Source organism: Vespa crabro, chromosome 8, assembly GCF_910589235.1.
Source record: "Vespa crabro chromosome 8, iyVesCrab1.2, whole genome shotgun sequence".
Lineage (NCBI taxonomy): Eukaryota > Metazoa > Arthropoda > Insecta > Hymenoptera > Vespidae > Vespa > Vespa crabro.
Window position 1 is genome coordinate 9,440,445 of NC_060962.1, and position 14,443 is coordinate 9,454,887.

Genomic DNA, 14,443 nt, shown 5'->3' on the forward strand with positions numbered 1-14,443 from the left:
GTAAGAGTCGTCTACTTCAACTTATCTCCCCTCTTTCGTCCGATGTTTACGATGCGCGCCGTCTTCTTCTGTTCCAGAGAGAGGGAGACAGAGAGAGAGAGAGAGAGAGAGAGAGAGAGAGAGAGATTTCGAGTCGTTTCAACGTACGCAAAAATTTTTTGATCCCTAATTAGAACATTGTTAGCATCGCTCGTAAATTAGTCCGGGTCTAGGAAATCTTTTCTCATCTTATATTTATCAAGTCGACGATACCTCGATCAAAGGATAACATTTGTCCATACTTCTTTGCCGCAATCCTCTTTTACAGGCGATTCTGCCGCGTGGTTGCGTAACCACGAGGCAAAATATAGCGAGGAGAATATAGCGAGTCTTCGTTGTTAAGCAGGCAAACCATCGTAGCACGATAGTTTACAATCCTGTGCGAGAACTCGTCGTAGAGTAAGCGTATTTATCGGAGGTCCTCCTCGTTGCTATCCGGAAGACATCAGTGAGAATAAAGAAAAAGTTTTCAATCCTTTCTATGATCGCGAGGGATAGTAATTTTTCTAACGACTTTCGGTGCTTCGACATCATGATTAACTCAATCTTTATTTACTTTTTTTGCTTCAGCCGGAAAGATTCTTTTATTTTATTTTTTTTTTTTTTCTATTTCTCATTTTGTTCTCGCCTGATGAAATTCGACGTCGAATAAGATAACAAGGACGATCGCAAGGACCGTTCGTTTTTCTTTTAGCAAGATCAGGGTGCAATGAAATTGGATTAAAGTTGTGCCCTCGGATCAACTTTTTTTCTATCTTCTGGCAATCTCTCTCTCTCTCTCTCTCTAGTTTTCTCTTTAACCTTTATCGATGCAACGGAGACGAGGTTTAACGATCTACCGCTGTACAAATTGTCGAGATGTTATCGCGCTTTTTCTCTTTCTTTCTCTCCCTCTCTCTCTCTCTCTCTCTTCTTCTCTACACTTTGGTAAGGGAGAGGTAGATGCGAGGGAAGATTAGGGTGGCATCTCTCCCTATGGCGAGGTCGTTCGGGAGAACTATCCTGCTTTTACTCGGCTACCATCTCGAAGCACCAAGCGAGAGAGAGAGAGAGAGAGAGAGAGAGAGAGACATCAGGATTCGTACGTTGCAGGATTCTCAACAGTAAATTACAAAATATGCTAAGCGGCTGATATAAATCAAAAGTGGGATACATAGTGGCTCCTCGAAAGGGAGGTATATAACGGGGTCCTATCAACCCTAAGAACTTTGAATTCCATAGATGGGCCTAGACGCGTTCTACCTACTTTCGTTGCGCGGACCCAAAATATAAGGGCAAGAGACCCCTGAGGAATATCGGTAAGGAGGGGGACCATGCACGTCACTCTCACGAAACCTGTACCATCGTTTGATGCAGTTTGCAAACCGAGCAAATGTACCGGAAGGCTTCGCTGTGCGATATAAATAGACTATCGTTCTCGAGAGATTTATATCTTCGCGACGGTGAATTATTTTGAAATTGTTCGGGATGTATCCTCCATCGAATTTCCATTATCGTTAACGGGGTGCGAGACTTTTATGAGATGCTTGTTAACGAAAGGAAATAGGATAGTCGCTATCTTTCATAGATTCAGGCAAAGTCTCGCAAAGTCTTTAGCTTCGTAGAAAGAGAAATAAAATCGTTGAATTCTAACGCGGTATAAGTAGCAAATACTCGTCATGCGTACCTGCCGCTAAATAACTCTAGCATGGATAAATCTTCGCGGTACTATTTCCTCGTTTGCACGGTCCCCGTTATTAATCGTGCTTCCTTCCACACTCAGCGCGACCGGTAATTAACGTCAACACGAGTTGAATCGCGCTGGGTGTGTTTTTAACGTCACTTGCCCACCGACTATCGCGAGATCTACGCTAATCGAGTTCTACCGATGGTGCCGCGGTATGCGGACCCGACGACACGCGTGTTCGCACCTCGTACATGCGTGTTACTCGCGTTTACACAGGCGCGCGTGCCTCCGACGTTTATCCTTTCTCACGTTGGTTGGTTCCAATGTCCCACGTTGATTCTCCTTTGTAAATCTTCAATGTGTAGAATTTGAGGAGAAGGAATGAAATAAAATGAGAGAGAGAGAGAGAGAGAGAGAGAGAGAGAGAAACTTACGTGGACCAAAGCTCGTGCGTCGGGGGTAGCTTGACGTCGGTGGTGGCCTTTTCCGGTAGCTTGTAGTACTCGTAGACGTAGGAAGCGGCTGGATCGTCGCCATGGCTGGCGACAGTCGAGACCTGATGCTGTTGTTGGAGATTTAGCATTGCCGCGGTCGCAACGGAGAGCGGATGCTCGCAGTAGGCGCGCCAGTCGCCCTCCATACCCTGAACCTGCACCTGCACCGCAGTGACTCTCTTGTGAACTTCCGGATCGGTCTCCTCGCTGGCACTCTGAAGGGACTGAGCCGCAGCCTGAGCCGCAGCCTGAGCCGCAGCCTGAGCCGCGGCAGCTTCCTCCGCCGCTAATTCTTCCTCCTCCTCTTGACTCTCTCGTTGCGACACGTAGCCTTGCTGTTGTTGCTGTTGTTGCTGAGACTCGTCGCCCACCGAGACGCTGCCGTTCGTCTCTTCCTCGCTGCGACTTCGTCGTCTGTCGTTGCAACAGAAAAAGTACGATATTTGTTGAAAATTTACACCGGGCTTATATCCGAAACGTTGAAATATCATTGATAGACGCGTCTTTACGCGTTTTCTAACAGCGCGCGTAACTAGAATCGCGTTGGATCAAAGCGAGATTCTACGGAAGGCTAAGCCGATCGTTTAGAAATACATCTTTCCGAAGGTCACAAACTTCGAACGTCGCCGGCGCTCGGCCGAAGAAGCGGGAAGGAGAAAAAGATGTAGAAAAATCTAAAGGAACCGTTTGGCTGGTAGTAGCAAACCGGCCCTGCTAGTAACGCGATAAATTACTCTCAGACTCATCGAATTTATCAATTAACGACGATCTTCCACGCGCAACGATGATTCCTCAATTTAGCAATGACCACCAACGATGGAAGTCGTCGGTGTCCTCTTCTCGCGCCTATACTCCTCGTCGATAATTTATTGTCGACCTATACATTACGATATCTAATCGCCTCTTCTTCTACCCCATTCCCCTCTTCCCGAGATCCCTCTTCTTATCTTTAACTCGCAATACTCGAGCCATGATTTTCACTGCAAGCGCATCGAGACGTCCGGATATTTGTCACCGCTTCTTACTTTCCATCGGAGTAATATCTTCCGGCTATAAGGCGGTGGGGTGAGGGGGGAGAAGAGACTATCTACGACGATGCGATTCATGAGGGTATTTAAAAAAGCAAAAAAGAGAAAGAGAGAATTATCTGTTGGTAGTACAAATACAATCTCGGTGAACGATTCTTACTCTGCCACCGGTATAGGCAGATGCCTTTGCCATCCTTAGGAGGAAGCGAGCAAGTGAAGAAGAAGAGAAAGAAAGAGAGAGAGAGAGAGAGAGAGCAATATATATACACGTACGAAGATTAATTATTATAAACCCCTGCCTTTTGCCTACAGTCATCAATTTATACTCTCTTCTCTTCTCTTCTCCGTCGTACGTACGTACGTAGGTAGGTACCTACATAGATCCCAATTCCATTCCCAATTCCCGACCCTGCGCGATGGAATAAAGGTTCGTCCTCTCTAATTTATGCATGTAAAATCAATCTCTTCCTCTCTCGCTTTCTCTCCTACCCCTACCCTCTCTTCGTTCTCTGGTGCTTACGCCACGCTCTCTTACTTCTTATTCGGTCGCACCTGGATAACCGTCGACTTCCGAAAGAGCGAAAGAGAAAAAAGTGAGAGAGAGAGAGAGAGAGAGAGAGAGAGAGAGAGAGAGAGAGAGGCAGCCATCCTGATAATGAGGGACCGAGTTATCCTGTGCAAATATTTTCCTTAGTGGCTGTTTGCACAGGCACTAGATCCCTCTCTTATTTTCTATCGAGTCTATCACCCCTTGCCGACTCTTCGAATTCGCGCGAATGATTCCCCGTTCGAAGTGATATGATGAATTCGGTATATCTCGTTTAAACAATCATTCTCATTCGTGATCACGAGGGCGAGAATTTTATTCGCCAATAGAAGCGTGTGTAAACAGTAATTTAGACCTGCGCCCGGTATCCTATCGGTCGTATGAGTTATCTTTTTTCTCCTACCTTCGTTCGGTTCTACAATCGGCGGTAGCTTATTATCCGTAGAAAGAATTTCGCGACAACGCAGAAATGACATAGCTCGTGATCTCGCGAATTTTCAACTTGTGTATCGAGATCGATGTCGGTGTCACCGTAGCGCCGAATAAGCTTTTGCGTTGTTCGGTTCGCTATCTCGAAAGAGGGAGGAAGGGAGAGAATCGAATAAAGAAGCAGGACGTGCAAGTTTTTCTCGGTGCGTTCCACGAAGATTTTCGACGATGCGCGGCGCGTCCTCCCTTTGAGTCGCGAAGGACGAAGAAAACACGTCGCGCTGGTGCTAGCTGCTGCGAACTGCGCCGATCTACCGTCGCTTCGAGCGGTTCATCGCTTCGATGAGCGGAGAAAAACGCGAGCGTGGAGGGCACTCGAAGAACTCGCGCTTCGACGAACGAATTTCGGAATAATGCGAGCACGTAGAAGCGCCTACGTGCTCGGAATATACTCGCGTCGCCTGCTATCGGGAAAAAAGCCCTACATACATACATACACACATATGTATATATATATATATATATGTGTCTGTGTGTGTGTGTGTACATACATACGTATATGTACGCACACACACGAGCAAAGCGGCCTGGGGTTGTTTTCTTCCTTTTCTCTCTTTTTATCTCTTTTTATCTCTTTTTCTCTCAACGGCGCAAAAGAGACCGAACGAATCTGACTCTCTTTCGTCTATACCGTTCAAAGAGAAATTTTAAGGGTGATCCGTGCAGCCTGCCGGATACATATGCAAATTCGAAGAACCCTCAGCGAGAGACATCACCTGCGCATCCGGTTTTCGAACTCTTCTCTCTTTGATCTTCTTTCTCTCGCGACAACTTGCTTTCAGACACTAGAAACGAGGGAAGCTTCGAGAGGAAGTTCGATCGATTTTTCTTACTTTCCTTCTTCGTTTTAATTTCTACGCCGTTTATACGCGAGCGAAAACGTTTCTCCATCGATTTTGACTACAATTATATCATAATCGACGCCCGTCAATCGATCTTTCTTGCAAATCCTACGAGTTAATGCCCGTTCACGTCTTTCAGAGAACTCGAGAGAATCTATCCATTATAATTCCCGACGTTCACGGCTCACCGACTTGTGCCGTTTTTAGAAGGTCGATAAGGTAGCTTAAAGCAGATGTCGACGCATGTATTTAGAACTTTAATCGGTTTTTAAGGATCATTGAAAGGAAAGGAAGAAGAAAAAGAATTGGCATAATGAAAAGAAGTTACCCGGTAGACGACCGTTCCCGTCAGACGAACGCACGGAATGTACCACGTAACGCACGCAAAGACGGCCGAAGATAGTCGAATGAGAAAGGGAGGTTGTACTTTAGAGTCCACTCATATACGTAAATGTATGGCGTATGCGCGCGCTTAAAGCTCCATTCGCACTCGCGTATGCACCTACCTCAATACGTAAATGTTGCAGGTAGGTAGAACGCATAAAGAGCAAAGAGAGAAAGAGAGAGAGAGAGTCGCTTAATATTCCGTGGGAGTATCGTCCACGCGACTCAAGAACCCACCCTGTTTGCTCCCTCTTGCGCATTTCAATAAAGTCGCCTCCGCGCGCTTCTCGACGCTGGCAGCCGTTGCTTTATGATCGCGACGATTCACGACGATATTAAATACCATTCTTTCTCGCTTATTATCGTTCAATACCTTCTTCAAATTTGATATCATTTTTTTTCCGTATTTGGGACGGACAAATCATCGATTCGTTTTGCATACATTGCGCGGTTTCTTCAACATCGTGGACATGTGAACCATCGTAGGTGATTTATGGAGCGGAAAATGCCGCGGATAACGTATGCTCTGCTTTATTTTGATAACTATCTCGATCTGATGTCATCTAAGCCCGCTCACACGTCCTCTCGTCGTTCGCTGGAGTGACGCTTGGCGCGACTCGCATACTAATTTTACAAGCTAAATTTATGTTCCTGGTCTACCGACAGTCCGTGTCTATGATATACATGATATACATGATATACATATATACATATATACATATATACACATATATATATATACACATATACATATATACATATATACATATATACATATATACATATACATATATATATATATATATATATATATATATATATATATATATATATATATATATATATATGAAATCTGGAGATTAATCGAGCTGCGAGAAATAGTCTTTGGCAAAGGAGAGGTAAACCGGAGCTACGATCGCGCATTATTTTCCCACAGCTTCGTATAATAACGGAGACGATATTAATAAGCAAGGAAGACGAGCAATTAAACGGTAAAATATAAGAGAAAAAGGTAGCTAAAAAAAGAATATATATATATATAAGAAAGTCTCATAATCGAGGAACTAATACTTCCGTATAATTAGTCGATCCCAGAGAAGAGTATCGAGATCGATAACGGAATTTATGTTCGTAGATTAAGTCATTCGTAGGTTAATCGACAGGAGGAAAATCATCGACAAGAGAGATCGAACGAGAGAGAGAGAGAGAGAGAGAGAGAGAGATCGAGCTAGGAAGTTTCTGAACGTCGTTTAGAGCTTCGATCGAGCGAAGGAGTACATACGTCGACTCGATTAATTTCAATCGTCGGATCTAGGAAGGGAAGGAGGGGGAGGAGAGGTAGAGAGAGAGGGAGAGGCAGAGAAGGGGAACTTTAATTACATTAATTTCCGCGTGCACGGTTGGAAAATAGTACGGTCAGAGAGATAGGCGTCTTCGTTATCGCGTAATTTTATTAAAGAAATGGTTCCGCCTTTGCTCTCTCTCTTTCCCCCTCTCCCGCTTCCTATCTTTCTCGCCAAGGACTCGTTTTTTTTTCGGACGAACGATGCTGTTCGAAGACTTCAGGATCGTTATTCCTCTGGTCTCTATCCGAGTAACCGGTCACTTCCGGCGACAAGCTCGAGGCATCGAGACTAAGTACGAGTAACTTAAAAAGAATAAAAAAGAAAAAAGAAAAGGAAGGTAAAATGTCTCCCTCTCTCCCTCCATTCCTCCTTCGAGTCGACGATTTAATACGTGGGCTGGGGATGCGTGCACCTCCTGATATGGATGCGAGACACGCGAGTTTGAGTCTGTGCTCCCATAATACTTTTTTACGGCAGCTTTCGCTTTAATATTCTTTTGCTTTAATATTTTTTATTTTTTTTTATTTATTTTTTTTTTTAATATCTTCCCTCTTTCTCTTTTTATTTTTCTCTCTATCATGAAGCCTTCTTCTTGCATGGTATCAGAGTATTAGTGCTCGATATCGTGACAATGTGCTCTTTCGCCGCCCTTGTCTCGTTTTCGTTCTGTTTCCCTTTCTCTCTCTCTCTCTCTCTCTCTCTCTTTCTCTTTTTCGGAAGCGTAATGCGCGTTTCAGCGCGCACGTTGTCCGTCATCAAACCGTAGAGTTAAGAGAGAGAGAGAGAGAGAGAGAAAAGAAACGAGCGAGGGGTACCCCAGGAGTGACTTTGATGGATGGATGATCCCCGTCAACCCTTTCAATCCTTTCTCCCCATTTTTTTCTCGAACACAAGTATACACACGCCGGTGCGGCGTATTTGCTTTTTATTTTTCACAGTTAAAACGCTGTATCCGACAGGTCATTCTCTCACGGTCGCTACGACGATGATACCGAGATTATAATCGATATGAATTTTTTCTCGAGCTGGCGTTAATTTAGATTAAAATTTTGAGGGGGAGAGAGAGAGAGAGAGAGAAAAAGGGAATAATGAAAAAGTAACGGCACGTTCTCGAGCGACAAACTAGTTAACTAGTTTCATCGAGCAATGCGCACGTGCGTTCAACTATTGCAAAGAAAGCGACTCGCAAGAAACTCGCTCTATCGTTATCTAGTCGGGATAAAACATTAGAAAAATCGACTCCTTCGGAGTCTATTCTGAATCCTTCGGAGCGAGCGTGTGCACGCGCGCGTGCCTCCCCGTTATGGTTCTCTCGAATTTTTTCTTAGAGTGTACGCAAGGCTACCGGATTAGGCGAATCGCGGTTAAACGAAGTAAGGTGCTCGTTATCTGTCTTTCGACGGAGGGCGCGCACTCCCTTCTATCTCTCTTCGAGCTCTCTTTTTTTTTTCTTTTTTTTTTTTTTTTTAAGTCATATCCGACGAGCGTGTTCTATCTCTCCGGTGTTTTCGAGTGTCGAGCGAAAAGGAAAAGGTAGGATCAGAGGGCTGGAAGAGTGGAAAGGGATACGAACGTGACTATCCAGCGTAACGGCTGATAGGATAAGCAGCGCCACGTACTTACTTCCTACATAGTTTTAAAATTACTCGGACAGGACGAGAACAATTAGCATTCGCCTATGTATCGCTCCGGGGTTGAAGGAGGTGCCGAAGAAGGAAAAAAAGAAAGAAAAGCGATAGCGCAAATCGCTTCGGCGATTTCCCTCGTGTACACGGCAATGCCCTAAAAGAGTTAATAGATAGATAGTCCGAGGAAGTTTCCATCCGCTTCTTTCGCTGCTAGGCTAATCTCGATTGTCTAGGAACGAACGCGTTAAAAAATTTAACGTCGTTAAATATATTGAAAGTAAATATCGCCATTGTATTCGTACCAAAAAGCGTTCGATCCTAATTAATGTAGATATATTTTTTATTCTAAGGAAATATTTTCTCATTTCTCCTTTTTCTTTTTTTTTTTTTCATTTCCTCAATACGACCATTGTAAAAGAAGGAATTACGTCAATACTTTTCGTGGACGTTGTAACTCATCGGATGAGGCAACGCTCGTTTTTCGCTCGTCCAATGCCAAGGGAAGCCAGTAAAAATTCTCCGAGGTACGTGGCGAATTGACTGCGTTAAGGAATTCAGGAAGAATCACCGGTGGTGGTGGTGGAGTTAAACGGTCGTTTATAAGCGCGAAAGCCGCGTAATATCCAAGTCGATGACTTACAAGAAATATTAAGAGCTCGCGCATCTTTGCTCGAAGATATCGTCGGCGTTGAATATTAATCGATCGCCTCGGAGGATCTCCAGAGATAATATACCTTCCTTTTGCGTGAGACTACGAAAGGAGATAGAAAACGTACGGCGTCTCATCTTTCCGTTTTCACAATGGCCCACGACCGTGGAGAGAGCGTAACCCTTTTATTCGGATCGCGAGTTCTTTCGTCGGATCGAGAGGTGACTTTTCGCGCGCGCTAAAGTGTGCCGTAACCGGGAAATAATGGGATGGGATTTCGTTCGACGCGCGCGGGACGTCCCGCTGCGTATCCACCGAAAATTATTCTCTCTTTCTCTCTTGCTTGCATTCTCGTATATACGGAGGTGATGGACCGAAGAAGAGGCAGGGAAAAGGGACGTGGAAGAAAGAAGAGAGGGAAGGATCGAGTCGATGCAAAGGACTCGTAAGAGAGAGAGGGTTAAAAAGAAGGAGAGAGGAAACTGTATCGATATGAAGCGCGTATGCGAGAGAAAGAGAGAGGGATGGCCGACTCTCTCTCTCTCTCTCTCTCTCTCTCGAGAAGTAACTCTATATTATTATCCTCTTTCACACCTCCCTGCACCTCTATGCGCTTCTCGAGAGCCTCGGTACAATCAACAAGAAGCACCTATTGTCTCTCATTGTGATGTCTCGCGCGTGGATGCAAACTCAGTTGAAAGAGAGAAAGAGAAAAGATGAAGGAGAAGGCCGCGCTTGTCCCTTCGCTCGCAGAATTAATCGGAGCCCACGTCGAGACCTAATTAGCGAATCGGTACGTCTGGAATTCATGGTACACCGTCGAATTAAACTACGGATCGTTGAACCCAACGACGACAGAGAGTTTTCAAAATTATTATGGGCTTAGTACGTTAGTTTTTATTAATTCGCAAAGAGTGCCGATTACGATTCGTAGAAATCGTCGAAACGCCCGGAGATAATAAATATAAATAAATAAAGATACGCGCATGGTATTCTTTTCCTATTTGATTACGTTTAATGTGGATCGTTATATGGATTTTCCGAAGCGTTACTGGAACTACCGGTTGGCATCATCGGATGTGATCTTTTTCTCTATTAAATAATTCAGCTATGGAAGCTGAATCAAGGGTCTCGTTCTCCAAGGCAAACTCATGAAAAAATGCTGAGAACACGGTTACGCGTGCCTTCAGAGTGATTCGATGCGTGACATTACTCGTTGTAGATACATACGTAAACGGCCGTAGCTACGTACGCGCGTGTAACCTCTCTTTCCTTCTTTCTTCGTTTTTTCGTATCGGGGAACGTTGCCAGTTTCGTGTCGTTGTCCTGAAAAATCGATGAAACCCGAAACGAATCGACGAAACGGGTCGAACCCGTCGGAATGACATTGAGATTAAGTTGTAAATCGTAAGTCCGATCGTTCCTTCCGTGAAGACCTCCTGGATTAGTTAAAGTCGTCGGTTCTCGGTTAGAACAGTTTCGACGGAGATCGAATCCGGGTGACATTTGAAATTCGAATGGAGCGACCAGGTGCGCGGTGTCAACCAGCGGAACGATCGAATTTGTCCAATCGGTGTCAGTATATCTTCAACTCTTTCTTTATCTTTACTATCGTTGAAATCCTGAGAAAATGATAGGACTTTGGACGTATAATATAATAACGATGACGACGTCGTCGTTAATTCAGACCAGCACCAGAAATCATTCGAGCGAGCCAAATGAATTTTTCATCCTGACGTTAGCGTCTAACAGGGCCAAGTATTTAAAATTTCCGCAGAAGTCATTACACAATGTCCAGAGAGCCGTATCGTGGCTTCCAACTTAAAAGTTCTACCGTTAAGAGATTTATCTCCAGCATCGTTCTGTCCCCGAATGACAAATGCGTTTAAGCTGGAAATGGAATATCGATTCGAAAGATCTTGTATTATGTTGCTCTCCGCCGATACCGAGCGCGAACCTTTAGTCTCTAAAGCGGAGATCACTAATAACGATACTCCACTGATGTATGGCCTCGTCGATTTTTAGGCTCGACAAATTTCTACCCTGGGATTCGAAGCGAGGACGTATCGTATGAAAGAGAAAAAGGAAAAGATCCGACCCTTTTCCTGTCGATTTCAAAACTCCCTTACGACGTCTCGCGTACCTATTTGCAATAATAACGTCTCGTCGTTCTTGTAAACGCGAATACCGTCATCGTCATTATAGACGATTTACGAGAGTATCTTTTGTAAAAGTCGCTTATCCTTGAAGGAGAAAGAAAGAAAAGAAAAAAGAAAGAAAAGGGTTGTCCAAGAGCGGCCAGGACACACGCGTGTACACCATATATGAAATTACAGAGCGGGTCGCGGTTTTGAAATAGAAAGAATTCTTTCTATGCAACGTTACCTCACACTATCACGCTACGTATCATTACTGTCAATTACGGTTATTACGCCGAATACTACCAATCGGGATGTACATGTGCCCTTCTCTCGTCCTAGCTTCTCGTATCCCTTTTTTTACTCGTGCTTTTCTTTTCGAATACTTTTCGTACATCGACTTTCTCTCCTTCTGAAGTTTCTTTGGGAAATCGATAGAAAACGATTACGAAGACTTTAGAATCTTTGCCGATGATCCAAAGACTCGTAGCCTCTCTCTCTCTCTCTCTCTCTTTGGCGATTCTAGCACGAGACCGAGAAACACAGGATCAGCAGGCAGCACGTGCTAGGAGAGGACGACGGTAAATGGTAAATGGGAAATTGTAAATGGTAGGCCACTAGTGCATTCGCTCCGAACATGAATGAATGGAACCTGCTTCGCCACTTGCATACCCATTATAGGAATTCAGCTTACGTATACGTACGAGACAGCGAAGTAGTGGATATACGGGAGAGTCAGAGGTAGCTCGTGAGTGTGACCGGTCCAACGTACTCGTACTTGCGAGTGTATGAAAGAGATTGTATATCATATATGTGCTTATAGAGTAGATTTTATGAACGATCGAGAAAACCCAATGTGCTTCTTTCTTTCTTTCTTTGTTATTCGAATAAATCTACGCTATTGTGCATTATTACTCTTGTACGAATCGGCGAGAAAGGAATTTATACTCGATTACGCGAATGTTTTATCGCGGTGACTCATTAATTACGCGTCAAATCGATAATTATTACTTTGCTCGAGGCGCGAAGCAGGAATTTACCGATCGATATATATATATATATATATATATATATATATATACATATACATATACAAACTTTTTCCTAGGTTTCAATATAGTTTTCTCGACTTCCTTTTCTATGGTGGAGCCAACGAACGTGGTAAGGTCGCGAAGCGATAGTAAAAGTCAATCGTCCGAGAGCATAGACCGTGCTCGACATTACGTAACGAGATACGATGATCATCGTGCGAACGCAGCGATAATCTTCGAGAAGAGGAAGAGGTAGGAAGAAAGTTCAACGCTCAGAAGAACCGCACGAGACCGTCGAGGGAACGAGCACGCATCTTTTTCGAATCCCTCCACGATGGATTGTCTTTTCGAACGAGCCAATATTTTCTACGATAAAAATGTATCTCCTCGATTGCGACAGAAAATCGACATTCTACTCGTTCATTTTTTCTTTCTTTCTTTTTTTCTTTTTTTTTCGTTCAATCTTCTAAAACGATTTATTTAGATAAAAATACGTATAGTATATTAATTGCAACGTCAAGCGCGTTATTTACTAAAGCTTTCAACTTGTTCCTTTCGAAAGAGATACGACCGATCGATACCGCTGCCATGATATTTATAAAGATAATTTTCGAAATTATTAGACGCTTATGCTTTTGTGAATAGGGTGGTATTAGCACCGTGAACGTGTACGACGTAACGCCCGAACATCGTGCCACGATCGCATTAAGCAATTTAATGACTCTTAATCACGTACGCGTGCAATGCGATCGTGCTTCTAGCTCGTTTAACGTACCTAAAAACCCTTTTCAATTATGACTCTGTAATTTAAGATCCCGATAACATCTTAATCGATGTATCCCGTAGAAAAATGATGATCGTCAATTGAGAACAAACGTTTGAGCGTTCATGGATCAAAAGTTTCGATTCAAAAGGATTTAAAACGAGTAGCTAATTCATGATTTCGATGATTTTATCATTTCGATAGAAATATTTTTTCAACGTGTATCGTCGGGCCTCGTCTTTTCCTTCCATTTTTTTTTACAAGTTTCGGAAGCAATAACGTGTTAATTTGTTTAACGACCGACAAGATTCGATGATTGAGAGGAAGAATTTTTTCTTTCTCGTTTTTTCTCTCTTTAAACACTTTCGACGAAACAATTTCGTATAATGAGATCTTGCACACTTTCTCTCTCTCTCTCTCTCTCTCTCTCTCTCTCCTGAGAACAAAGCGAGCGCTCGTCCTTACAAACGTACAAGAGAGGGGGGATGTTTGCTCCGCTTTTCTGAGCGCGATCCGCGTCCACCTCGTCGTTTTCGTTGTCCTTCTCGTAATTCGGCTCGAGTACGGCGCGCCTCCGGCAAACCAGTTCGAAGTCGGCCAAGCATATGATCCCGAATATGTACGCGCATATTCGTGCCCCGTTAACTAATCTCCAGTGTTGCACGGCGTGCCTCCATTAGTTAAATTCTTTCAGTGATACATCATCTTGAGACTTCTCGTACATTTATGAGAAGTAGCCTTTTCCGAAATCGATCGCGTAGTTGATAAAAATGAAAGACTCGATTAACGACTCTATATATTTTTTCTTTCTTCTCAACTCGTTGAAAAGAAAAAAAGAAAAAATTGTTATTCTCGATGGAGTTTGAGCGTTAGGCGAATATGAAATATGTGAAACGAAGGTAAGACGTGGCATTTGGTTCTTCTCGATGATTTCGATGACTCGCTAAAGGAAAAGGGTGCGTCCGGGCAAGCAAGCCATACATCGTCCTTCGGTAATGCACGTATATGGCCTCCGGCTTTTCGAGCCTAGCCGCTCGACAAATCATTCCTCGTTAAGTCTGCCTGTTTATCGTGTACCGACAAAAATCTCAATATGTGTCGTCGTTTCTCTCTTATATCCGTGCGCTCTCTCTAGGCTCTAACGGCTCTTCTCTGACTTTTCTCTCTCTCTCTCTAAATCGCTTTCCTCTCGAAAGAATTGAGAAGAAAATTCAGATGCGCCTTCCATCTACTCGAGGAGAAAGATCGTGCGTTCCATCGAGTCGTGAGAAAAGCTCGAAAAGAAGACTCGTATCGTTCTTCACCGAGCATTTTTTACCTGCTCGGATATGTTCGAACCGCTCGGACCCTTCGTTGACCGACCTTGTTTCGCATAATCCGCGCTTAAATCTGGGACGTG

General features: G+C 43.9%; 1 protein-coding gene across 5 annotated transcripts in view; it reads right to left on the reverse strand.

The window, feature by feature from the left end:
- Positions 1–14,443, reverse strand: part of LOC124426275 (protein grainyhead) — a 64,220-nt gene that overhangs the window by 17,992 nt on the left and 31,785 nt on the right. For 4 of the 5 annotated variants that reach the window (XR_006942691.1, XM_046967767.1, XM_046967768.1 and 1 more), the window contains one exon: positions 2,140–2,613. The exons of the other annotated variant lie outside the window; for it this stretch is intronic. Coding sequence is in view for 3 of the 4 variants with exons in the window: in XM_046967767.1 (XP_046823723.1) it covers positions 2,140–2,613 (474 nt within the window). In the remaining variant the exon portion in view is untranslated. The remainder of the gene's footprint in view (positions 1–2,139; positions 2,614–14,443) is intronic. 5 annotated transcript variants of the gene reach the window in all.